The sequence below is a fragment of the Elgaria multicarinata genome, chromosome 3 (assembly GCF_023053635.1).
Source record: "Elgaria multicarinata webbii isolate HBS135686 ecotype San Diego chromosome 3, rElgMul1.1.pri, whole genome shotgun sequence".
Taxonomy (NCBI): domain Eukaryota; kingdom Metazoa; phylum Chordata; class Lepidosauria; order Squamata; family Anguidae; genus Elgaria; species Elgaria multicarinata.
The window spans coordinates 76,348,997-76,376,229 of record NC_086173.1 but is presented as its reverse complement, the minus strand read 5'-3'; the positions used below and the strand labels follow the sequence as shown (position 1 = coordinate 76,376,229).

The 27,233-nt window shown below is 42.7% G+C and overlaps 1 protein-coding gene across 1 annotated transcript in view; it reads right to left on the bottom strand.

Moving 5' to 3' along the window:
* Positions 1-27,233, bottom strand: part of JAKMIP2 (janus kinase and microtubule interacting protein 2) — a 112,802-nt gene that overhangs the window by 27,558 nt on the left and 58,011 nt on the right. The window contains exons 2-6 of the mRNA XM_063120631.1: positions 19,894-20,163; positions 10,761-11,258; positions 4,196-4,405; positions 1,215-1,313; positions 577-723 (exon numbers count right to left, since the gene is read on the bottom strand). Coding sequence (XP_062976701.1) covers positions 577-723; positions 1,215-1,313; positions 4,196-4,405; positions 10,761-11,258; positions 19,894-20,022 — 1,083 coding nt within the window. The 5' untranslated portion in view covers positions 20,023-20,163. The remainder of the gene's footprint in view (positions 1-576; positions 724-1,214; positions 1,314-4,195; positions 4,406-10,760; positions 11,259-19,893; positions 20,164-27,233) is intronic.

Genomic DNA, 27,233 nt, shown 5'->3' with positions numbered 1-27,233 from the left:
TGTTTCAACTCCTTGAAATTTTCACACCCAATTTTGATTAGGAAAAGCCTTCATCCAGCAAAACATTGATCAGGTACCAGCACTGCCTATTATGGTTAAACACCAGAAATTCAATGAAAGAAATACCATGGGCAAAAACTTGTTGGTCCCACTATATTTAAGTATGCCAGGATACCCGAGACAGCACCTTCTCCCTTACCAACCTGCCTGATTATTGAGGTCATTGCAGGGCGTGCTCCTGGTGGTTCCAGATGGACCTATGACCTGACTGAAATCCACCAGGAGAAGAGCCTTTAGTGTGGTGGCCCCTTCTCTGTGGAACTCCCTGCCCCTGGAGGTCAGGCAGGTGCCAACACTAGGCTGCTTCCAGTGCCTCCTGAAAACAACTCTGTTTTGAGAATCTTTCCTCAACGGATTAGCCACTGTTTTTCTAGTTCCTTTGTTTTCAATTGAATTTGCTTTTTAAATTTTCTTTCTTTTTACTGTTTATACCTACGTTCACTGCTTAGCAATCTGTTTTAGATATTCTGCAGTATATAAATATTGTCAATAAATTAATAAACACTCAGTACACACCATTTCTAAATTTTCCTTCGCGATTGCTTTGAGTTTCTCCTCCATGCGCTGCAATGACTGCATCAGTTCATCGTTTCTCTTGGAGAGGCACTTATTTCTTTCCAGGAGAGGTTTGCATTGTTTTTCAGCTTCCCGAACACGTTTCAACTGCAACAGTAATAATTCATAATCAATGTCATATATATTCATCTATATCTATATCTGTATCTTCACTTCAGAATTTATTTCCCCATGTTGATGCTTTAGTGTCCAAAGAACTCTCTAGCATTATTTAGGAAATTGATGATCATATAGTAACTCTAGCTTTTCTTTAGCTGGGGAGAAATGGTTGAGTATTTTTCGGGGGGATGGGGTTGGATCATTGAGGAGGATTTGATGGAGGGTTGACTGCTTATAGTGTATATCAGGGGTGCAGATATTCTTTCAGCCAGAGGGCCCAAATTCCACTTCAGAGAAACGCTCAGAGGCCTCATTTCAGTGTTGGGTGTGGCCAAAGGCAAAACAAGCTGTGCTGAAGGCAAAACGGGCCAGGTCAAGAATCATAGGATCATAGAATAAAAATAAAATATTCACGTCCCTTTGAGTTCTTTTTCTTTGCTTTGCTCACACTCCATTCTGAAACTTTTAAGTGCACGCACCAGTTCATTCCGTTCATCTACAAGTAGTGTGTTCCTGTCTTCCAGTTTCCGTATAGTAGCATTCAGCTCCGCCATCCTCTTCTGGTTTCTGCGTAGATCCTATAAAGATTTTAAAACACACAAAAAACAACAGCATTTGATACAAGAACTGCATATAGGCAAAATGCTTTCAGTGCACACACAATATCCCCCCTGCTCGCTGCTAAAGTTTCTGCCTTAAGTACTTTTTACATGTTACAGCTGGGTCGGGGAGACACTTTTCCGTGGGTTCTTTTCTATACGGCAGCTGCAGCCTTATCTGGAGAGAATGGACTTGCCTCAGTTATCTACGCACTAGTCATGTCCAGGCTGGCCTAGTGTAATGCACTGTACATGAGGCTGCCTTTGAAGATGGTTCAGAAACTTCAGCTGATGTAGAATGCGGCTGCCCAAGGCGATTTGATCGCATAATGCCTATACTGCACCAGCTGCACCAGTTACCAGTGTGTTTCTGAGCCCAATTCAAAGTACTGGTTTTGATCTTTAAAACTGTAAACGGTTCAGGACCAAGTTACTTGAAGGACCCCACCTTCACCCATATTAGCCTGCTCCCACTTTAAGATCAGAAAGAGAGGCCCTTCTCATGTGCCCACCTGTGGGAGCAAATAGGTGGGTGATCACACGGGAGAGGGCTTTCTCTGCAGTGGCCCCACACTTTTGGAACAAGCTTTCATATTTTCAGGAGTGGCATTGTGGGAGGATGTGTGCCCCGGGATGGCACTTCCGCATGTGGATCGGGAGAAGTGGGCGGGGATAGGCAGATTATGCGGCTATGGGGATTTTTTTTATGACTCATCAGAGATGTTTACGAATGCAAATGCACAGCTACACATGGGGTGGATAGGGAGTCCATTGAATGTGCGATGTTGCGGAGAGATGTTTGTGTTAAAAAAAAAAGACACTCATCGATGAAACACGCCGATACACATGCACATGCCCCTGACAGCTGATTGGCTGTTTGCTGAGCCCAGAACTCATGCCGAAGAGCAACAGCTTCGCGAGGGGGGGGGGCATGCCAGTCGCAGACTTTGGAATTGTACAGAGATAGCTGGGGGGGAAATGTGACAAAAGCAGTCAGTGATATTCTGGGAAAACTGAGGGGCGGAACTGAGATCACCGCTGGGGGAGCTGTGCATCATGCGGCCTGGTAGGAATGCCTTCAATATTATTCTGGAATAAATGGCTGGTGTAGACAAGCAACAGGATGTCTGTGCAAGGTGTGAATATGAACCTGATAGGTGCTCCATCCCTATCCCATCTCCTATAAAAGGCAGAGAAGATTCTTTGCACCTTCTGATTCTTACAATCAATTCTACAGTGGATTAGACTACTGTAATGTCCCCTCCCTGGGGTTGCCTTTGAAGACTGCTCAGAAACTAAGGTGATCCGAAATGAATCGGCCAGCTTCCTTACAGGCACTAGCTGCAGGGACTACATTATGTACCTGGGGTTGGATCCAGACTTAGTCAGCTTTTAAAGCTCAGCTAAAAACTTTTCTTTTTCCTAAAGCTTTTAAAACTTGATGTTGTTTGGACTTTACACTGTTAGTTTTACCCTACCCTGTGCCTGTTTACCCTACCCAGTGCCTGTTTACATTCTCTTCCCCTCCTTATTGCTTTACTATGATTTTATTAGATTGTAAGCCTATGCGGCAGGGTCTTGCGATTTACTGTTTTACTCTGTACAGCACCATGTACATTGATAGTGCTATATAAATAAATAAATAAATAAATAAATAATAATAATAATGTTTGGCGTAGACCTATTGAAATCAATGGGACTTCAGTTAGTTTTGACTTACTTGACCCACTGAATCCAATGGGACTATTCTAAGCATGACTAGGCATGGATCCAACCCCAGTCCTGAAAGAGCTGAATGGTTACCACTCAGACTGCCAAGGACCAGTTCCTTGAAAGAAATGCTGGATCCCAAGGATGATTAAATGTATAGCCCCCACCCACACAGCTAGTTTAACAAATAAAACAAGATCTTAAAACAGCAACAAAATTGTTGGGTTGTGTATGTGTGTAAGAGCTCCTTCAGACGGGGGAAAAATCACATTCCCTAAACATTGGTTCTGAAGCTGCATCTCTTCTGCTTCTGTAACAAGCTCCAATCACAGGGAGAAGCGTCAACGTGGCTTGTACAGCTTCAATGCACTTTAATGGGACAGCACCCTCTAGTGGGCGTTTTATAGCAGAACTTCTGTACGTGGCAGGAAATAGTGTCGTATATCAGAAGAGTGGGCTTTTCTGAGACTTTTTTAAATCACTAAAACTGGGCAGGAAATGGAGCGGTAGATACGCAGGAGGATCACTGTGTCGTCAAAATGACCCATGAAGATCTGTGAGTGGCCAGTCACGAAGAAGCTTTGTCAGTGGGTTCTCTCCCAAATCTGCCATGAACTCATTCAGTGGCCTTAGGCAAGCTACTATCTCCCAGGCTCAACATGCACCCCCAGCCCCGATTTGCAACATGGGAATAATAATTTTGGCCTTATGGAATGGTTGTAGTGATTTTTGAGATAATTGATACGTAATCAACACCCCAAGGCAGTTTTCCCCAACCTGGTGCCTTCCAGGTGTGTTGAACTACAACACCCATAAACCTCAATGGCTGGGGGATTATGGGAGCTCTAGTCCAAGACTTCTTGAGGGCACCAGGTTGGGGAGGGTTGCTCTAAGGAGTAACAGAAATGCTAAACATTATTTATCTTCTCTTATCAATTTTTATTTCAAATTCTTGTTCTCCATTGTGCTAAGCACTGTAATTGTCAGTATGGAAATATAGCCTTACGACTACCACAAGAGGGCGCATTTTATACACCACCAAGGGATGCTTTCCATACAGAAATCAGGGAAATGATGCAAGAAGTGGGCTAAGTGCCTCCAATGGAAGCTGCGATGTTTCTGTTTGTGATGAAATCTAAAACACATCTTACAGGACTGCTGCAGTGTTCAGAGCCATCTCCTGCTCTGCCCGGGATCTCTCTTTTGGGGCTGCTCATGTTACATTCTGCCTCCTTCACTAAGAAGAGTTGTTCATCCAAAGCCTCCTTCTGCAGTTGAAGCTTCTGAACATATCCAGTCAGGGTCTCCAGCTCTTTTTCCAAGGAAAAGATTGTTCTGTCTTTTGCTTTGATCTCGTCCATCTGAATGAAGACAAAGAAAGATAGTGTTATTGCCAGAGCACAGCCATCAATCCATGCACTTCATACATTTCGCAAGAGAATGATGTTCACAGTATATTCATTCTACTTTATAAAATCCTTCATTGCACTCTGAGATTAAGTTGTTTATGTTAAAACATAGCTTTTCATCTACTTAGTCAGCTGTTTTCCTCCAGCCACCCTCTCCCCTCCAGGTTGCCACCTTTTTATGGCATAACTCCAGTCTCATACAACTCCATACAACTCCAATTGTATGACAGGCATAAATTAAATATGTAAAGCTGTCATCATATTTCCATTTTGATGTTTAGAAAAGTTACACCTGTGAAAGTTTTGATTGTCATGACATGATAAAAGCCAACAACAACAAAAAGGTAGCAACTCTCTCCTTTCCAAAAGCCACACCTGAAGACAGGATATAAAAAAAGGCTGGGTAGATGCTAAACAGCTAAGAACATCTTTCATTGTGTGAATACGATGAGTTGATCTTGCTTTCTTACCAAAACTAAGGCCTCAGCTAGACCTACCTGGTATTGTGCGACAGAGGGTTGAAGGTCTCGCGATATTTTTATCACGAGATTCTCCCTCCGTTTACACGCGGTATGTGATGACCTTGTAGGGGGAGGATGTTGCGAACACCATTTTCTTTTTTAAAAACAGAAGATGTGCACGAGCGCTCATGCACTCAAAGGTAAATGGTTTTTTTTTTTAAAAAAAATTCCCTGCTCCTCCCCCCACCCCCGATGGGCACAGAGCTCCTGAGGAACTCTGTGCCCCGTGCACGGCTCACGGCTCCTTGCGAGTAACCACGAGAAGCTGGGACAAATCGCGACTCCTGCACACACGCTCCGCAGTCTCGGGATCATCCCAAGACTGCAGAAAAAGTGGGCTCAAAGGGCAGAGATCCCAGGGCAAAGGAGGGATCATCCCTCCCTGATCCCGGGATCCCCTGTGCATCATGTGAATGTGCAGGGATGATCCCGGGGATCGCTCTGGGATTTCGCCCCGTTTAGCTAGGGCCTAAGGCTCATTCACACAACATTTCAGTATGTGGCAGTTTTGCTGTGGCGCCACCCATAACTGAATAGTTTTGGCCTTGTGACTTTTTATTGATATTTTTTTCTGCATCCAAAATCCTGGCTCGGCCCACATTCTGACAGTTTCCCCAAATAATGTGACTTACAATGTTTAATTGTGTTGGACATCCCCCCAGAGCCAGCTTATAGTGGCCCTACTTACCGTACAAGCACTAGGTGAAAAACCCCCACAGTGCTAAGCTGGAACTATTAGCTAGTTCAGACACTCTAAATCTAAAGCCATCTGGGTGGGGAGCACCATCCATGTGGAAAACTGCAGTTCTTTGACCAGTCCATCACACACCCCAGGGGCCCCAGTGGTGCTGCGGCTGGCTGCAGGCAGTCATTACAGGACTGGTGTTTTCATTCTTCTTTCCTCCCCAAAATATGCAAAAACCAGCCAAAAATGCATGTTTACTCCACATGCTAAAAAGTGAAAATGTGCATTTGGGAGGAATTTGCGCAATTGCACAAATTCAGCAATTTGATTTAAAAAAAATTAAAAAAATAAATTGAAAACCCGGAAAAGTTTAAAGAAAAGTGGGATGCAAGGGGATGTGTTGGCCCATCCCTACATCTTTGTTCTTTTCACGCCAGGACTGCGTCATGGAGATCTTGTGTGATGGCAGGAGTGGCAGTACTGCTTTTGGCTGCATTTGCTGCCGAGCTCTATGGCAGTACTTGGTTAACCAAGGGGACCTGACAGATGACACACAATGGCCTGGTTCAGTCAACATGCTAAACCATGCTGCTTAACCACAAAATGGTTAATGGAATGTATTAAGGTCAATGCATTCCGTTAACCATTTTGTGGTTAAGCAGCATGGTTTAGTGTGTTGTCTGAACCAGGCCCAAGTCATGTCACATTGACTTAGTCATGTTTGCAGCATGTGGTTAGTGAGGGTGCTTAAACTGTGGTTATGTAGATACCATCATTAGGAAAAACGTCCTACACACGACACACTAAACTATCATGGTTAGCTCAAAACTCTTAACTATTATGGCTTAGTGTGATGTTTGAACAGGGCCATTGAAAAGCAGATCTCACAGGGATGGGAGAACACCAAGAGGGCACAGTCTTTCAATGTGCCATACAGCCTGTTCTAACATGGTGCATTTTGATCTCTTATGCGCACTTTAATCTGGATTATGTAGGCTAATCAGGTCTAGCTAGATATGGAAGATCCTACGGTTATTACCGAAGCCACTTTTTTATGGGCAGAGACTCCAGGTAACATATGCTTGATAACTAGGGTGACCATATGAAAAGGAGGACAGGGCTCCTGTATCTTGAACAGTTGCATAGAAAGGGGAATTTCAGCACGTGTTATTTGTATATATGGAGAACCTGGTGAAATTCCTTCATCACAACAATGAAAGCTGCAGGAGCTATACTAGAGGGACCAGATACAAAAGAGGGCAGGGCACTTGTAGCTTTAACTGTTGTGATGAAGAGGGAATTTCAACAGGTTCTCCATGTATACAAATGACACCTGCTGAAATTCCCCTTTCAATACAACTGTTAAAGATACAGAAGCCCTGTCCTCCTTTTCCTATGGCCACCCTATGATAACCAGAAACCAACTGGTGCTTTTACCAGTATTGGAATGCAGGGACAGGGCAAGTTCCACTTACCAATTTTCTGCCTGCCATGGAACTGTTTAAGGATGGAGCTGTTGTCCATAAAAATAATGGCAACTCTGAAGATAGCCCTGGTGCTAGATCCATGAAATTCAGCCCTTTTTGCAATCAATGGATGCTCAGCAGCTTTTCATTTTGTAAAGTAAAAAAAATGTCAGCTTGTGTAAGAGGGATATAGAATAACACTGCCCCAAGAAGGTGACTCAGCTTGATGTTTGGCTAACACTACCTTTCCTAACCTTCTGCCTTCCAGTTATTTTGGTCTTCAAGCCCCATTAGCCCAAGCCAGCATGGCAATGGTCAGGAATGCTGGGAGATGTAGTCTAAAACACGTGGAGGGCATCAGGTTGGGGAAGGCTGGATTACCATCTATCAACTGAAGTCAGTTTCGTTGATAGGGTGGAACTACTGTATATATTACAAAGAAAACTATTACCCAGAGGACCTTCTCTTCTGAAACTCCCAGTCAGTGGAATGGCCTGCCGGGAGAGATTCGACAACTTAACAGTCTTTCTGAATTTAAAAAAAGCTATAAAGACTGATCTCTTCCGGCAGACCTACCCAGACAAATTTTAAGATGTCTTAAAAGATTTTAAGAATGTATTGGTTTTATGTTTTTAATCAGTTTTATGTATTTTACTGTATTTTGTAGTATTTTTGTATTTAATGTTGTTCCCCGCCTTGATCCAAAGGAAGAGGCAGGTAAGAATTATTATTATTATTATTATTATTATTATTATTATTATTATTATTATTACAGTGTTCTCCATCAAAAATGGCAGCTCCACGTTTAATTCTTCCATCCATCTCTAATGTGTAGTTCCACTTACCCTGTGTCTCAATGCCATTACAATGTGTGTTTACCCAGCCCTTCTAGACGAGGGAAATACCCCTGGTACAGACACAGGGACACAAGATAAGTTGAACTAGATTTTAAGAAGGGCAAGCCCTGAGTTCTTTGTCACATGTAGCTCTGTTTTACATATCTGATGCACGATTATATATATGTAAATACAAGAAGATAGTGACAGCATATTAAGATTTTGCATACTAAACACAGAAGCTAGTACTCTGCTCCACTGAACTGTAGCTATTTGATTCACTCCAGATGAGATGGGTCTATACTTTTGCCAGCATAGTGGAAACCACCACTGAATCTCACAAGTCCATATTTCATTTTAACAATTGGAGTCCATTCCTGCCTAACGTTACTGGCTTTACCAACACATGGAGGTACAGTCCCGGAACAGTATTAAATATACCTGGTTACTACAAGCAGTGAAATTGATAATCATCATTTAGACTAAGACCTCTCAGTGTAAGTCTTGAAAACATTAAGGCTGGTATAAACAAGATGAAAGCGATAATCCAGAAATCCAGTGACCAACCCAGGACTGATAAAATGCACGGGAAGGTTAAACATTACTTTAATCTGCACACACAAAAATGCTTGTCATTTGTAGGGTGACCATATGACCGTATTTGCCCGGATTTGTCCGGGTTTTTGATGGCAAATCCGGGAGGTGGGAGGGGAAATCCGGATGTTTTTCAAAGAGCAGCTCTAATGGGAATTAACAAAAATGCTTATAACTCCGTCATTTTTTAAGATAAAGACAGGAAATTTGGCACAATGGTAGCTCTTAGGAAGGGCTTTAGTCATACCAAATTTGAAACAGATCCGTTCATCCATTGATTTTTTAGGAATTTTTTTAAAAATTGAGGTTTTAAAATTATTATTTTTAAATCGTCATTTTTAAAGCTAAAGAGATGAAACTTTGCACCATGAAAGGATTTAGGTAGAGCTTTAGCCACACCAAATTTGAAACAGATCCGTTCATCCATTGATTTTTTAGGATTTTTTTTAAAAATTGAGGTTTTAAAATTATTATTTTTAAAATCGTCAATTTTAAAGACAAAGAGATGAAACTACGTACCATGATAGGATTTAGGTAGAGCTTTAGCCACACCATATTGGAAACAGATCCATTTATCCATTGATTTTTTAGGATTTTTTTTAAAAATGAGGTTTTAAAATTATTATTTTTAAAACTGTCATTTTTAAAGATAAAGAGCTGAAAGTTGGCACCATGATAGCTTTTAGGTAGAGCTTTAGCCATACCAAATTTGAAACAGATCTGGGGCCAATAGCAAACCCTGTTAACAACAACAGCAGCTTGCAATGAGTGAAGATACAGTCAGAAAAGATATTTGAGGGAAGGGGAGACTGTAACACACAGAGTATAGCAAAAGCTTCAAAGTACAGCAAAACCTACAAAAGTAGGAGTGAGTGAAGTTAATTTCAGATACATTGAATCTCTCACTTGTTCTTTATTTCAGATGTTCTTTATTAAGATGTTATGTAGAACAGATTTGTCTTAAATGTGTGCTGTAAAATCAGACATGTGACCAAGGCTATGTTTGGGTGGGCACGCCCCCTTGGTACTGGACATGCCCCCTTGGGGGCGACCATGTTGTCCTCCTTTTTGGTTTCCAAAATATGGTCACCCTAGTCATTTGCACACTCCATATAATTGTCCACGTGGAACTCAAAGCTGCCTTCAGATCCTGCAACATTTCGCAACTCCAGAAATCTTAATAGGAGCTGCTTGGCTAAAAGTGAAGCAGGGTCTGGTATTGTTTACAAATGGTTCCCGTCCGGTGAAATGTGCTTTCAGCTAGTATGCACACACAAGAATCTGGCTTTGTATCAGGCTCTCCAAATGTTTGTATTCTGGACTAGTCATCAAGTTCAATGCAGCGATGTGGAATGAATTCAGCACTCCCTCTCTTCCTGCACAGACTTTCAGCAATGCACATACACAGCACACTGGCTGGGATTGACTTTGTTATTTCTCTCTAGAGAGCTCTGTTTGCCACTGGGCTCCTTGCTGCTGTAAGGAAAATACATCTGTTGTATGGATCATTCTATGCAGGAAGGGCTTTCTATGCATGGCAGAGTCTTTTCTACCTTGCAAGGTTAGCAGTGAGAGCCTCTTCTCTAACCTAAGCGGCCAGAGGAAAAAGAGATCACTTCCTTAATTAGCAGCAGACAAACGAGGACCTGTCTGCAGCACAGCCCCTTGCCCCCCCCCCCCGCCACTTTCCTACTCTTTCATTCATTTTGCTGCTGTAGCTTACAGCAATTGTTCCCCATTTACTGCTGCTTTGGTGCCATTTTTGCTTAATGAAAAGGATTATTCACTGTGTGATACCAGCTATTCAGGGATCAAGCATAGAACACTTTTATTTATTTATTTAAAATATTTTTTATGCCAGCCTTTATCTACACATATTGGGGTGGTATAATAGATAGATAGATAGATAGATAGATAGATAGATAGATAGACACACACACACACACACACACACACACACACACACACACACACACAATCAAATAACAATACAATATAATAAAAAGTGATAAAATGGTTTCCTGTGGGCAGCTGGTTGGCCACTGTGTGGATCCTTGGCCTGATCCAGCACGGCTGTTCTTATGCCTGTGCAACCTAGCCTTTGCAATGGCTGTCTTCACAAAAGCGTTACGAAAACTAACATGCACAAAACTGATATGCACCCTGAGACATGCAAGTGGCTTGCCAACTAGGTAGGTTACTAACCAGCCTGCGAATATCCCTTTCGCTCTCCCACTTGAACTTCGTGATCGCTTCCTGGTGGGACTGGTGCTCACTCCGCAGATCCCCTGCTTTGATCTTATCCGCCTGGATCATGTTGTTAAGGGCCTCATCCACCTGCTTCTTGGCAGATTTTAGTTCAGTGATCTCCTGCAAAAGCTTAAGGCGCTCGGAGTCAAATTGTTTCCTGGCCTCTTCGCGAGCCTCAATGGTCAGGGCTGTCCGTACTTTGTCGCTGCTTCCTTCCCGCAACGCGTACAGCGCTGACTTGAGCCTCTGGATCTCACTGTCTCTGATTTTCATTGTCCGTGCCATTTCTTGCTCGTGCTGTTTGATGAGGTTTTCCCGCACAGCCTGGAGCTCCTTCATCTTCTCCTCATGGAGCTTAGCTTTCAGTTCAGTTATCTGCACTGTCTGCTTGCGCTGCTCCAACTCCCGGATCCGCTTTGTTTCTTGGGTTTTCTCCCGTTCAAGTCTACTCACCTACAGAGTAAGAAAATAAAAGAGAAAATACATAAGGATGATGATGATGATTGTGATAATGCGCTTATACAGCCTGTGGCCAGATAGATTTTGCAGTCCTATAACGTTCACAGAATTTGCAATTGTGACACAATTCCAAATTACTTGGGGTTGTCAAAAGGTGAGACAAAAGCTCGTCTACAAGTGTAGCTAAACCCTGAGCAGCAAGTTTCCAAACTGACCGTAGCTGAAGTGTGAACATTGAATCCCTACCATTTCACACCTTTCACTAAAAATGTGCAAGTTAATCTTCAGAGACCCATGATCTTTAGGGAATTCCACACAGATCTGCATGCTTCTGTTGCATTCATTCTGAATCATAGAGGTTAACCCAGGCAGGGTCTGCACTACTGATTTATAACAGTTTATAATGGTACTGACAACTGTTGGGGCCCAGGACCCACTCCACATACCATTTTCAAACTGCTTTCAGAGTGTCATATCCTGCTCGGTGTAGATCTTTTTGCTGGCCTTATGATGTGTTCTGAGACACCATATCTAACAATGGCAGGTTTAAGCTACTAATTCATAAGATACAGATACATTTAGAAAAAAATAACGACATTGGGTCCCCTTCCTGTAAGCAAACTGCATCTCTGTTTGAATTTACACAACGTATCTGTAATTCATAATTACAATTTTTGCTATTTCGAAATTAACCGCTAGAAAGCCATTAAAGGCTGCTGCTTTAATGCAGAAGACTTTAATGGCTTTCTAGCGGTAGAGAAGTGATTCCATCAAGACCAGCTCCATTTGACTCTTTTCTCCCCCTGAAGAGTTTCCATCAGTAGTTATAAGAACACTGTAACATGAAGAATGGGTTCCTGAGTGGGTTTTCTTTCCTCTTCCCTCCTTCTCCCTTTTTCCTTTTGTGCCGTCTTATAGATTGTAAACTTGAGTGAAGGGTCTGTCTGTCTGATCTATAAGCTGCCCTGGGAGACTTTTGGGCTACTGAGCAGGGTCAAAATACTTTAAACAAACAAAGAAATGTATAATAAACTAAGAATAACCCATTATGTTATGGTAGCCTTCTCCAATCTGGTGCCCTCCAGATGTGTTCTTGGATTCCAGGGATCCTTGTGGGTATAGGCCCCATCATCTTTTTAGTGGTGTTTGGGTTGGTATTGCTTAACTGTGGATTTTGGATTTTTTGCTCATAGACCAGCATGGCTATCTTGGAGGAGAGGGATAAACTTCTGTAAACTTCTGTCTCTATCCCAACTTACTTACCTGGCTGCCTATTGGCCACCGGGTCAGGTTTAAGGTTGTAGTACTAGTGTACAAAGCCCTAAATAACTTGGGACCAGGATATCTGAGAGTGTCTTCTTCCTCACTAACCTGCCCATTCACTGAAGTCATTAGAGGGCATGCTCCTAGTCAGACCATGGACCTATGGTCTTATTTGAGTCCACCAGGAGAAGAGCCTGCAGCATGGTGGCTCCCTTTCTCTGGAACTCCCTGACTGTCATGCCTCCTTTGGATTCTTCCGAGGATGAAGAGGAAGGACAGGTGGCAGATCCAGGTGAGGGTCCTAGCGCAGGAAAAGCTCCAGAGCCCTCACTGCCAGATAATGACCAATGCCCTGCCACAACCCCTCTGTCTGATTCAGAGGACCATTGACCGCTGCAGAGCGAAGGAGGCTTAATGTAAAAGAGCAATGGAGAAGAGTGTCGGCCCGTTTAAGAGAAAAAGCCTGCCGTGAGACTAGGGACTGATTAACAGCAGCTGCTCCAGGAAGCTGGAGATAGATCTGCTGGAATTACACAGGCTGGCACTGAAGTGCAACGTCAGATCAACCCACTGGCGCTCCTTCGCCTGTTCCTAGACCTTGAACCTCGCCCCACCTGGACACCGTGATGTCTTTGGATTTTGGACCCTGGACTGGAAAAGGACCCTTTTCTGCCTCAGTGAATTGGCTTCGAAGAACTGGTAAGCTCCCAAGCCCTGCTTTGTCTCATCTCGCCCTCCTGTCTCCCCTAGCCCTGATATGATAGGTTTATTGCCGGTTATCGGCAGGAGATTTATGGCCATTCCTTGAAAGTAAGCATTGGTCAACTGGCAAAGCCTGACACTGATACCAAGTCGCTTCTTTATTTGTGTTTTTGTTTTTACTGTAGATCAGGGTGGCACCTCATAGTTATTCATCTAGAAGAGGCTTATTTTGAAAAGGAAAGTATGGCTTTCACTCCAAAGGGAGGATCAAACCATTGCTCCCATGCGCCTCCAGTTCATAAAACTACAGAATTGCCTCAGGCAGAATCTACTCATAGAAGGCCTGTCTCCAGAAATAGAGGCCCACGAAGCAAAGCCAAAGATGGCGACTACATAGAGGATTGCCTACATTATGTAAGCCGTTTCTGAAGAACATCGTAACATTACATACACTATCCTGTGACGTTTCAAGATTTTTGTTTGAGATTTCAGCTCACTCCTAAATTCTCGTGTGTGTGTGTGTGTGTGTGTGTGTGTGTGTGTGTGTGTGTGAATTTAGCTTTGTTTCTTCTACTTTCTATTAAAATAAATATGTAGAGTGAGGTGAAGAGATCACTGACAAAAGTTGCTATCAGAGAAACTTGGATTATTTATTTATTTGAAAATTAATACTCCACCCTTCAATGGCCAATCAGCATTCCCAGGGTGGTTTACAAAAGAGGGAGATAAGAAGACAAAACAAATAAAACAACAGGAATAAATCAACAGCAGAGGGCAGGATAAAGCACCCAATCAATAAAAACTAAAAGCATAGTAGAATTAAAAACGTTAGAAATTAGCAATGATTAAAAGACCACGTAAGTCCATGTAAATCACAGCCTGACATTATAACTTAATTTTTCACTTCATCTTTATTACTGTAAGAATATTCAGTAGGATATTTCCCCTAAATAAGGCCCATGGAAGGATCTTAACACTTGTCTCTATAATCTGTTCACAGTTCTTGACTGAAAATACAGTAACGCCTTTTTTGCAAGACAAGCTGTTTTCAGCAACCTCATGAGGGCAGAATTCAAAAGCAACCCAGCAATAACAAATGCAGTTCAGTGAAAGAAAAACCCTTCGATAGGGAAGCAATTTTGGTTTAATGCTAAAATTGGGGCATTTCAATATACAGTGATGGCTGAGAGAAGGTTTGCATTAAACAAATAATATTTTCTGTGGGCTATTTCTTTTTCAACAAATACAGTATTATTATTTTTTAAAAAAGAAATATTTAGGACTGGGAACCACCTATTGATAAAATCAAATAAAAATCAATCGCTTCTTGTAATTTTCTTGTGGTGGTGAGGCCTTGCCAGGAACAGCACATGGATCAAAAAGAGACAGTTGGAAAAAGGGGAGGCAAGGGTGAAAATCTGACAATGCACTATTTTGTGAAGGCAAAAAGAGGGGCTCCTACTTGGTTCGGATGATCACTGCAACTTAAACAATCCACGGTGGTTTGTTTAATTAATTTGCCAGGCACCATTTACCATGCCAGGCACCATTTGCCAAATTACCTTCCCAGGCACATCTTGGGTCATCCAAACCCAGGCAGCACGGTTTATTTGAGGGGGAAATCACCCTCAAATAACCAAAAGCCTGATGGGTTATTTGAGGGTTGTCTCCCCCTCAAAAAAGTCATGCTGTCCAGTTTCGGATGACATGACAAGCCATACCTGGGAGGGTAGTTAGGCAAATGGTATCCACCATGTGCCAGCATGTGTTGTCGTGGCTTAAACAAACCGCCATGGCTGTGCAGTGACTGTGCAGGCTTCTGGGTTCAGCCGGCCTGGTATCAAGGATTCCTGATCTTAGCCATGGGACAATTTAGGACTGGATATGGGCAAAGAATGGAGACCTTGGCCGGATCTACACTACTGCTATTAAGTGCTTTGTAACAGTTTTGACAACTGTACATGGAGTGTGCCCTGGGCCCCAACAGTTGTCAAAACTGTTGTAAAGCGCTTTAAAGCAGTAGTGTAGATCTGGCCCTTTACTGTGTCGGGGAAGACCTTGTTAGCTTCTAGAAAAGTGAAAGGTGGAAAATCAGAAGTGAGTTTTGTGGAAAAAGACTAGGTTTTCTGATTTGATTGTACATTATGATCACAATGGATGTGGAGGAACGGTCATGCTCCATGCCCTGTAAGCCTGGATCCTTAAATACAAGAGTTCGTGTGTGTGTGTGTGTGTGTGTGTGTGTGTGTGTGTAAGCTGTGGTTGTTCAGAAGTGAAGAGAATTCATTTTCCAGAAACTCAGAGGCATTTTTTTAGCACACATTCCAGACCTCAGCTCTGATATTAAAAAACAATTCCAAGGTTTATCCCTGATGGGCCCTAACCCAAATAAAGTCCTGGGCAGAGAACTCTTTCTCCTGTAGCTTCGCCTAGGTTGTTGTTTGGAAGACATTTGTGAATGCGTATACATCTCTTATTTCCTGTGAAGCAGGGACCTAGACTTGAAGGGGAAAGGGACACAGGCAATTATGGCCAGTGAGAACATGGGGCAGATGGAAACTATTCTAACCAGTTTAGCGACAGAAGTTCAGTGGTGTTGGCATTAATGGAATGGGCTGGAAATGAATAGGAAATTTTGAAGACGGAGTGTTAGGGAACCCAAAGTGGTGACCATGAACCTGAAACTTACCAGCCAACAAAATAAAGCAAAATCAAAACATGGCTGCTAAGCCATTAGTATTAATAAAATAGCTCATGTAGCAGAGATGTTTGATTGCAGTCAAAATCCATTGGAAGGATAGAATTTGCTAAAATCAGGGGACATCATGTCATATATGTATTGAGGCAATCAATGTCTCTCCTCTGTTTTTGTTCCTCCCTCCGGGGGTATCAAATATATTTTAAACCAGATAATTGCTAAGGGGAGGAAAAGTTCTCAAAGTCCAATTTTATTTTAGTATGGGTCATCAAAGTCTTCAAATCAGAACTAAAATTGATCAGTCCCTTTCCTCAGGCAATAGTTATTTCCATGAGGTTTTGGACATAGCAGAATAAAATGTGTCTCCAGCCCCCCACCCCCAGGCAATTATTCCAAATTGAAGTCCTCTTCTTTTAATTCCCCTCATATTTTGGGTAAAGAATATACATGTTGGCCTCTACACATACAATATACATGTGGAGGGCAGAATTGGACCCACCTAGTACCCCCACACAGCTGCCAGCCGTGCCCCCAAAGTCCACATGTCAGGAAGGGCAGCCTATCTGTATACAGATGTCGCCTCTCCATCCAATCAGATTCTGCAGGGTTCTTTACTAGTGGAAAGTGCATACAGTTACCCATGCATAAATTCCTGACATTCCATTTAACTCGCAGACATTTGAGGCTAAGACTGGAAGCTGCATAGACATTGGGGTGGCAGATGCAGCCCCACTCTGCTTTCCATGTGTATAACTTAAATGCACAGTGTGCAAACAGTTCTAATAAGAGCCAGTGTGGTGTAGTGGATAGCCAGCAATGGCCCATTGCTATAAGCAGGCAAGGTGGTGACCACGTGTCTCTTCCCAGTCCCTGTCCACAATCAGGGACACCCCATCCCCCACAAGTTAATTGCAGTTATGTCATCAAATGTGTATCCTGTGTTGCTGCAATATTTCCTCAGTTCTTCCTCTTTGTGTATTTTGGGCTTAGACTGCCATGTGACTGCACACACATTCCTTCAGTCCATTGTTGGCAAGTCAGTTGGGAGAGCAGGCAGAGTGTCTGGTCGGTGTCTGCAGAGTGGTTTCCCTCCCCTCTGTCCAGTTCCCCTAAGCCAGGGCACCCAAAACCAATTGTCAGAATCCTATCTGCTCTGCATATTGCTGTTCCTGTATGCAGAACATGCTGTACATCTAACAACAGCCTTTTGGAATTGTTTGCCTACAAAACTTAGTATCGTTTGAAAGACAAAATTCTGTTGTTGTTGTTGTTTATTTATTGGCAGCATTTTGACAATATTTTCCTGTGCAATAGGGGTTGCTTTGCTTCCAGAAAAGAAAAATATGGGCCCAAAGGAGGGCTGTGGGGTTGTTGTGTGGCTCATACCCTAGTTTTGCAGTAATGATCTGAAAGTTACTTGCTTCAGTTTCCCTTTTCTGAGTGATATAGGTTGTTGCTGGAACAACAATAAAAAAAAGTTGCTCCAAAGGAGTGATTTTGTATTACTTTGTGGATCTCTCTCCCCCACAATTCTTTGCTGTGCTCCAAACACTCATTGCTCCAAACGCTTTTTCTGGACTTGGTTCTGCTTGACAAGTGACCAGACAAACTATATTCCTGACACCTCTAGGGCCAAGCTCCTTGTTCAAGGCGTGGTGTGCCTAACTGGAGGAACAGAGGGGCTGGGGGCTGTAAGGGGGTGGGAGGCTGCCCACCTTTTCTCCCAGCGCAGAACCAAGTGTGACAGTAGCCTCCTACCTTTCTGAACCAAAGTCAGACACTATTGTTACCTTGTTGGATATTAGGTAATTGTAATGCATTGCTTAAGTGCCCTTAGGGTCTTTGCACGGGAGGAGGATGCGGAGCAAATGAGTTCTAGTTGGCTCCTTCTACCATTAGCTGACAAACACAACATTGATTTCCTCCCCCTCAAAATTATTTTCTGTTGTTAAAATGGGTTGCAAATTGATGGCTATGAATCTCACTGCAGGGCGAGAGGAGAAACCCTCCGGAGTGCGCTATCCTGTTAGATAATAATGCATCAGAGATCCTCTCTTTCATCCCAATTGTCTTACAATGAAAGAAAATGATTTCCACAGAATGGGTTGATTGTCCTCTGCGGTTAATAGTAACCTTGACTATGGACTACCCAGAAAGGTTTTCATGTTGAAACTCTTTGGTGGAAGCTAAAAGGCTGCTACTTAATTATGGAATCTAGTGGCAGTCTTGATTTGTTTTGCCTGAAGCAATGCTTACTGGTGAAAGGATCAAAGTGTCTGGGTCATAGCTGTCAATTACAGCTCTCTGGACAGAAATAAAAGAAAAACCCTTAAGAAACGTTGAGAAACCTTATGAAATTTTATAAAACTTTATGAAATTCCTAGTGTGTCTGGGCTACAAGTTCAAAATGGTGAGACCCAACTGCAATTCAGCTGCATACTACATAAGAACTGAAGGTGGGAGGTAAACAGAACCCATTGAGGCCTAGCTACACCCACAGCAGAATGAGACAGAAGTGAATTCTGAAGTAAAATGGACTGCATCATTTTAGACTCAAGACTGCAAGTCTAGGACATTTTTTAACTGCTTCCCCCTGTTTAACAGCCCCTCTATCCCTGCAAATAACACTGATACATCAGGAGAGTTCTAGTCCAGCCATATCCCTGTTGTGCTCATTTTCTACTTGAAGGGAGTTTATTCCTTTTCCCTTCACGTGGGGAGCTAGCAAATTGTGATCCCCCAACTGCAATCTGAAGCCCTTCAGAATTCTACAGCCTCATTTCCTCCCCATGTTATGCAGCATATGAAAACCAACCTTAAAAGATGACTAATGCAAGATATTTGGGATATAGTCTAGGGGTGTGCAGCTCCGTTGAGCGGGTTTCCCACTCCAATTTTCAGAGGTGTTCCTTCTCTCTGCACTGCCAAATTACTTGTTGGAAAACTGCTCCATTTATCGTCAATGGGAATTAACATAAATGCATACATCTCCATCATTTTTAAAGATAAAGAGATGAAATTTGGCACCTTGGTAGCTCTTAAGTAGGTCTTTAGCCATCATCACTTCCTGGGACAACTCATTTACATGGAATGGTTTTCATTATTTTCATAATGTGAGCCACTGTTCCTAAATCCTTCCTTTCAGCCAACATCAAATTTTCAAGAAGTGAAGAATATTGGTTGTAGTTTCATTCTAGTTCAGACACAGCTCCCATTATTTAAACATTTGGTACCAAGTCGACACACATGGGGGACTTTGGTTTTTGTAGGAGGTTAATTTCTGAAAGTTCTGCAAGCTCTCTTGAGAGAAGATGAAGTGCATATGGGGAGTGAAAACTTGGGACTTTTTCTCACTCCACGAGCTAGCAAACAACTGAGTTCCAGGGTGGGGGGAAATGGGTTATATCATTTACAATCCCTCCCCCTAAGCACTGTGATTGGAGCAGGGGGACACAGGGAGGGGACTATGGCTATTGGTTAGCCACAGTAGTCAATCTCAAAACTAGCCCTCCCTCACCCATCAGTGAAAGTGTCTTCCGAATGTGGAAGTGTTCAGTTAGTTGTTCATCAACATGAAATGAGCCCTCACATCGCCTAAAATACTTTTGGATACCTATGGATCCATTCGGGGCTCTGAATGATCTTCTAACTGCATTGTGGCTTTCTGATGGTTTAAAAACTGCCCCCTAACCACATTGTGATTTCAGAGGTCCTTCGGAGGTCCATCAGACCCCCGGATTTTCAGTGCGGAGCCCACATCCCTAATATAGTCTAGAAAAAATGGTCAATGCATCTGTCATTCATAACCAAATATTCTTTTATATTTACTCTAGTATAAGCCAGGAACAAATTTCATGAATAAACATTGTAAAAACTATTGATTTACTCTTCTGAGGTGGAGGGAAGGCATTTTTCATTTGTGCTATGACCAATTTTTATATCACTCGCCTACAGTTCTTCACTCACCTTAGACTTCTCCTGATGAAGCTCAATTTGAATGTCTGTTAGCTTGGTCCTGAGATCTTCATTGGCAGCTTGTAAGGACATAATCAGTGCCTCTGGCTTTTCAGCCTTGCTGCGTCCTTTTTTTGACATGGCTGTTGGCTATTGTGAGTCTGTGCGTGAGAATTTTTTTTCAAACAGGAACGGCCATTTTTTATTTCTTTCCATCCAAATTGTCTCAGCACCTACTGTGTGACATTCCTAAAGATCCCCTTGTCAGCTCCTTGGGCAGCCCTGTATGAAAAAATATATGACATGGTTTTTGTTAGTGAGCGTACTGAGCTTAACAGTCTGCTTGTCAACATGAAATAAAGGCAATATTGTGTCACTTTGCAGAAGCTGATACGGAACACCAAATTCCTGAGTCTGTCCCACAGTTCTATTAGAATTTATTTATTGTAAGGACACTAGTGGTGGTGAGAGATCCACCAGAACTCTGTGAACAGTGATGCATTATACTCCCCTCCTCCCTTTCGGGGTGGCTTTGAGGATAAGAGGCAGGAAACAGTTTTGCTCTTACTTCAAAGGTGTTCCCAAGAGAAGCACTTAAGAACATAAGAACATAAGAAGAGCCCTGCTGGATCAGGCCAAGGGTCCATCTAGTCCAGCACTCTGTTCACACAGTGGCCATCCAGCCATCGGCTAGGGATGAACAAGCAGGACATGGTGCAACAGCACCCTCCCACCCATGTTTCCCAGCAACTGGTGAACACAGGCATACTGCCTCAAATACTGGAGATAGCACACAACCATCAGGGCTAGTAGCCATTGATAGCCTTCTCCTCCAGGAATTTATCCAACCCCCTTTTAAAGCCATCCTAATTGGTGGCCATCACTACATCTTGTGGTAGCGAGTTCCATAATTAACTATTTGCTGTGTAAAGAAGTACTTCCTTTTATTTGTCCTGAATCTCCCACCAATCAGCTTCCTGGGATGACCCCGGGTTCTAGTATTTTGAGAGAGGGAGAAAAATGTCTCCCTACCCACATTCTCCATACCATGCATAATTTTGTACACCTCTATCATGTCTCCCCTTAGCTTCCTTTTTTCCAAGCTAAACAATCCCAGTTGATGTAACCTTCCCTTCCCTCATAGGGGAGAAGCTCCAGCCCCTTTATCATTTTAGTTGCCCCTTTCTTCACTTTTTCCAGCTCTATAATATCCTTTTTTAGATGTGGTGATCAGAACTGTACACAGTATTCTAAGTGTGGTCGCACCATAGATTTGTATAAGGGCAATATGATACTGGCCGTTTTATTCTCAGTTCCTTTTCTTATAATGCCTAACATGGATTTTGCCTTCTTTTATCTATTTATTTTTAATCAAAGGAATGACTGGTAAGACTCTCCCCGTTCCATTACCTGGGGGCATTATATAGTACATGATCAGTCCTGGATCAGCAATAGTTCAAATTTAGTGCTAACAGAAAAAAGCAGTGTTTTTGCTGCCTAGAAAAGCACACTGTTTTTCAACAAAGAGGATACATGTTTTCAACCAGGAGCCCAATATCAATAGTCTTTGGTGTGTTTTTCACATGCAAGCTTTAAATCAAATCCCAGCAATATAATAATCCCATGTTCACAGTGTCTATGAATGAACCTACTCTCTATAGATATGATGTAATCGCCTTTGAAATGGGCAAAGTTAGTCCAGGCTTACCCCAGCAAGTTTAGAATAAGGCCAATACATCCATCTCGAACTTGGAAATGCAATTCAAGGAGATAATGCCAGCCAAAACAAATATGGCTTTCAGTTGCATGCAAATCGTATGAATGAACTTGATCAATGTGAGCTTTGTTACTTATTTAATGGTCTTACTATTTCATCCTCAATTTCTGCTGTGTTTCAGTTAGCATTCAGTAAATTAATTGATGTATTTTAGCAACTAATGGCCTGACTACAGATTAAAACCAGAACCGTGATCAGCGAAAAACCAGCCACATTTTGCTTCCATTTTTAGAACCTGTGTGGTATTTCTGTTATGCTGATTTTCAGCCATCTAGCTTTGTAGCTGAAATAACCTTTCCTCAGGGTGGATGTATTAGACTTTCCGTCTCTCTGGGCCCTGTGGTCAATGTGTGCTTTTCTATAGGTGTACTGACCTGGCACAACTATTTCCCTAGTCTGGGAGGAGTTGGATTGCCAGGTTGCAACCTGGAGATTTTCTTTCCCTTCAGCTGTTGATTTCTCCTGCACAGTCTCTCCCCTCACCCACCCCACAATGCATAACGCAGAACACCAGGAGAAGGAACAAGGGAGAAATTGTGAATGTTGCATCTCCCACTTCAGCAGTGATCCAGGTGGTGATTTGGTGATCCTATATAGGAGTGTGTTATTACTATAGAATAGAATCTGCTCTGGACTGGAAACAGCCCAGTGTATAGGGCCAGACCACTAAAGGCACAATCCTATCTTTGAGTTTGACTGAGCTGAGGTTAGAGTGCTCCTCACATTTCCAAAGCTGTGTCACATGCAAAAGCTCCTGCCAGCAGGGCAGAAGGGAGGGAGGTTCTTCAGTTCTGGAGAAGCCCTTCTTTCTAGACTACCTTTCAGCACGTTTGGTGGCAGACCAAGAGAAGACCTTTTTGGTGGTGACTCCCAGGCTGTGGCACTCCCTCCCAAGGGAAGCAAGGCTCCTTCCCTCTCTGTTGCCCTTCTGTCATTAGGCAAAGACTGCTTTATACAAGAAAGCCTTTCACCTGTAAGTGGGTCTGTTGGGTTGGGTGCTGTTTTTAATTCTTAGTTTTCTTTTCTTTTTCCCTATAATGGCTACATTTTTATTGTATTTTAATGTATTATTTTATTGCTTTATTTATTTATTTTTATTTATTATTTATTTATTACATTTCTATACCGCCCAATAGTCGGATCATGTAACCCACCTCGAGTGCATTTACTTTTGGTAGAAAGGTAGGGTACAAATCAAATCAAATCAAATTAATTAATAAATAAAATTTTAAAATCTTCTCCCTCCTATTGTGAGCAGTGGGAGGAAAAAAACCTTAGACCAGCTGCAGGGCTGGTCTAACTATTTCCCCATGTTAGGGGCATGGTTGGGCACTAGGAGGGCTTTGGATCCTGCCGAACCAGAGCCTCCTCTGCCCTACCCACACTATATCCCAAATCATCCCCCCTTTCCTCCTTTCTGACATTGCAGCTCAGAAGCTGGAGAGGTGAGGGAGCACAGACTTTTCTTCTAGGACAGGGAGGGGGAGATCCGAGATCAGATGTCCTCCGAGATCAGAGAGCAGTCTCCAATCTTGGAGGGGGATTTCTGATCTGTCCTATGGTCCCTGGGTTTGCCCTGCCCCTGTTGTATGTGCTGGAATACAGCTCAGGAAGGATTCAAATTATATTATCAAGTGCAGAGTCAGAATATCAGGTCTGTAATAGATGGTTTAGAACAGGGGTGAGAATTCTGTACCCTCTGAAGCATTTTTGCTTGGCCTGGGGACTCTTGTTCGAACAAGAACCTTAATTTTAGGTGGGGGGGGGGAAATGGTTGTAGCACTTGTCAACTGCAGTGAAAAAACTGGAAATATACTGGCAAGCTCAGAAACCAGAAGGCAAATCAAAGGACCCACTCACATTAGTCCTGTCTTTGAACATTTGGGGTTGGCAGTAATTTTTGTTTGAAGAGCTGTTGGAAGACTCAGCTGGAGAGATAGGCGTTGTCACAATTCCCATACTGTCAACCATCAAAATGTCCAATTATGCTAATTAAATGCACAAATTAGCAGCGGCCCACCCGCTCAGGATAAACTGCAGTGTCGATTTCACTGTTAGACCATCCATGGTGCCTGAAGTATGAATACCAATACCAGCTGCCTGTACAGCAGGATCATTGCCCAATCCAGTTATCTGCCAGTGCTGTGGTCTATACTATTAAGAGTGGTATAAATTTATCACACACATACAAAAATCGAAGCAAAGAAAATCTAAAATACTGTAAGGTTGCATGTGCAATGGATTCATTTAGAGGCAAAGTACCCTTCCAACAACATAAAATGGGCCATGTTGGATCAGATCAAGGGTCCATCTAGTCCAGCACTCTGTTCACACAGTGGCCAATACTACATTGCTGAGCCAAGTAACCAGCTGTCAACAAGGAACTCAGAAGCAAGACACGGTGCCACAGCACCCTCCCACCCATATTCCCCAACAATTAGTGTATACAGGCTTACTGCCTCTGATACTGGAGTTTGAACTTAGCCATCAGGACTAGTAGCCATTGATAGCCTTCTCCTTCAGGCATTTATCCAACCCCCTTTAAATCCATCCAATTTGGTGGCCATCACCATACCTTGAGATAGTGAATTCCATAGTTTAAGTATGCACTGTGTGAAGAAGTACTTCCTTTTATCTGTCCTGAATCTCCAACCAATCAGCTTCATGGGATGACCCCAGTTTCTAGTATTATGGGAGAGGGGAAAAATGTCTTTCTATCCACATTCTCCACACCAAGCATAATTTTGTACACCTCTATCATCTCTCCCCTTTAGCCTCCTTTTTTTTCCAAGCTGAACAATCCCATCTGTTGTAACCTTCCTTTGTAGGGGAGATGCTCCAGCTCCTTGATCTTTTTAGTTGCCCTTTCCTGAACTTTTTCCAACTCTACAATATAATTTGTGTACAGAACTGTACACAAGTTAAGTGAGAAGAGAGGAAAAGGAGAACATTTCCATCTAGTGGAAATGCTTAAAGTTGTGAATTTAGCTTTAGCTGTATCAAGGAACTCCATTATAACATTGGGAAGAAACTGCTCTGGAGATTTCTGCCCTCCTTGGATGCAGGTTACCCATTGTTTGAACTCTCTCTCTCTCTCTCTCTCTCTCTCTCTCTCAATGCTGCAGAAGGGGCACATCGCCGACTTCAGTCCTTCAGCTTGAGCATTGCTCAGTGTGCTGGATGTGCTGTTTTAAGGTCAATCCACTCTGAGGGAGCAGTGGCCCATAAAAGATGGATGTGTTTGCTTCCGAAATAAGATACCTTGCCTGTTTATGCCTGAGAGCATAAAGAATGATGATTAAACATATCATTACTACCCAGATGGAATGTCTCAAATGCAACCCAGATAGCTTGGAGGCAGCGGGCAGGTGCAATGTGACCATATTTAGCTGCTGAAGAAAAGGCCACTTATGTGAAGATACAGAAAAATATGAACAAGAAGAGAAAGGAATCTGTAATGAGCTGTGGGAAATGGAGTTTGAAGATGCCTTCAGAAAAGCTTGCTGATTCCCTTTTGATTTATCAGATGTGTAGGTTTTTCCCTTCTCTGCAGACAGACATGTTTGGCATTTGTATTTGCTTACAAATGTATGCAGGCTGCTGTGTGACACACTGAACTAGTGAGATAACAAGCTTTACCGTAAGTGCAATGGGCAAGCTCACTTACAATCCTTAGGATGCTGAATTGGCATTCTTATCAGCCGTAGGGATGAGTTGCCTAGTGTTCTAAAACTAATCATTCTAATCGGATTATGCATTAGATATACAGAATCTCGGACCAAAGGAACACACCAAAATTCCACTGCATAGCATGAAACATACCAACAACTAACCTGAATAATTTACATGGAATGTTAAAGATTAGCCGTTGCCGGAGTGATTGGCCTGATATATTTGCATTTTTCAATATAATTGCTCAGAAATATATACATTTATCTAGATGATTATTGTAAACAGTTGCCACTGAAAGCAATTAGCTATTCAGGGTGCTCTGACACAAGAGTTCATAGGAATCCACTAGTAATGAGACCAGAATATTCAGTGGATAATTAGGGTGTAGTCCCACTATGGTTTATGACTGCATAGCTCAAATTAACTTCAGAGGGATTTATATATATATTATGCCATGCAATCTGTGTATATGTTACTTTAATGACTTTCTGCATCAAAAGAAATAGGCAACAGCATGGGAGGCATGGTCTAGCTGTTGTCTGAATTTCCCACAATGCCTTAATGTAGTATTGATCTGGGGCATTGTGGGAAATTAAAATGACAGTTAAACCCAGTCACCTGGTACTGCTTGGAGCACTGAACAGTGAGCCCTGACAGCATGCTGCTGTTGATGCTGGCCTGGCGAGAAGGTCTCTGCACCCAAGGAGCTTATGTACAACTAGCCATATGGCTGAAACCCTGATGTTGAATATAGATTAGAGCAAAGACACAACAGTCTATTTAATTGCCCCCCCCCCCTGTTTTGTTATTTACGGTGGAAAAGCAACTGTCCCCTTGAAATTTGGTGTGTGTGTGTGTGTCTCCAATTCTTGGACACTAGAAAGAAATTAACAAAAGCTCTCTAAGGCTGGATGTTAAGGTTCCAGCACACTGGACAGCTCAGGGAAGCTTTCGAATTGTGGGAGAAAAGGAGTGATGGAACCCCTGAGCTTGCTTTATCTGCTCAGGAGAATCTCCTCCACCAGGAGCTGAGCTAGAGTTTAGGTACAATCCCTTTGATATACATTCTGTGGGCAGAATCAAGCAGGGCACTTACACCCCCACCGATTCCTTTCAACCCTGCTGATTCCCTTCTGCAAGTGGTAGATCCTGCCAATTCCATTGCACAAGTGGGACCCCCTGTGGGATGATGCTCTCAAACTCACATTGTAAACACCACAGAACAGTTCCCTAAGTTCCTGTAGCAGCAGATAGCAATCAGATATAAAGGCTCCATTTGAAAGTAAGTCTTGTTCAGAACTTCCCTAAAGTTTCATTAGTCATCTCCCTGGCAGTTGGAAGCAAAAGACAGAGGAAACAGAACCATACATTACTTCATGCCAAAGGCTACAATAAGTGACAATTGAATCTAATCTGAAAATCCAAAGGTACTCTAAAAAGTATGATACTAATAGTATCCGTCTTTAACAATGTCAGAGCAAGCAGGTGGCAACATTTTACTCACATAACGCCTGACTGTGTTTTCTTTAGTTGCTGGAATTAGAAGAGAATTTGCAAAACTTACTTTGGAAAGTATGGATTATCTTGAAGACATTGAATATTGTTTTTTTAAATGTTGGCTAAGCTGAGACATAGTTGCTGGCCCAAAGTCGCCCAGTCAGCTTTGTGATGGAGCAGGGATGTGAATCCTAGGCTGCAGCTAGACCTAAGGTTTATCCCAGGATTGTCCTGGGGTCAAACCTGTTCATCAGAGTGCCACACAGGGCATCCAGCGCTCAGGTAGGGACAAACCCAGGATGATCCTGGGATAAACCTTAGGTCTAGCTACGGCCCTAGTCTCCCCAGTCTCTCTAATCCAGCCTTCCCCAACCCAGTGCTCTCTAGATGTTTTGGACTCCAAAAC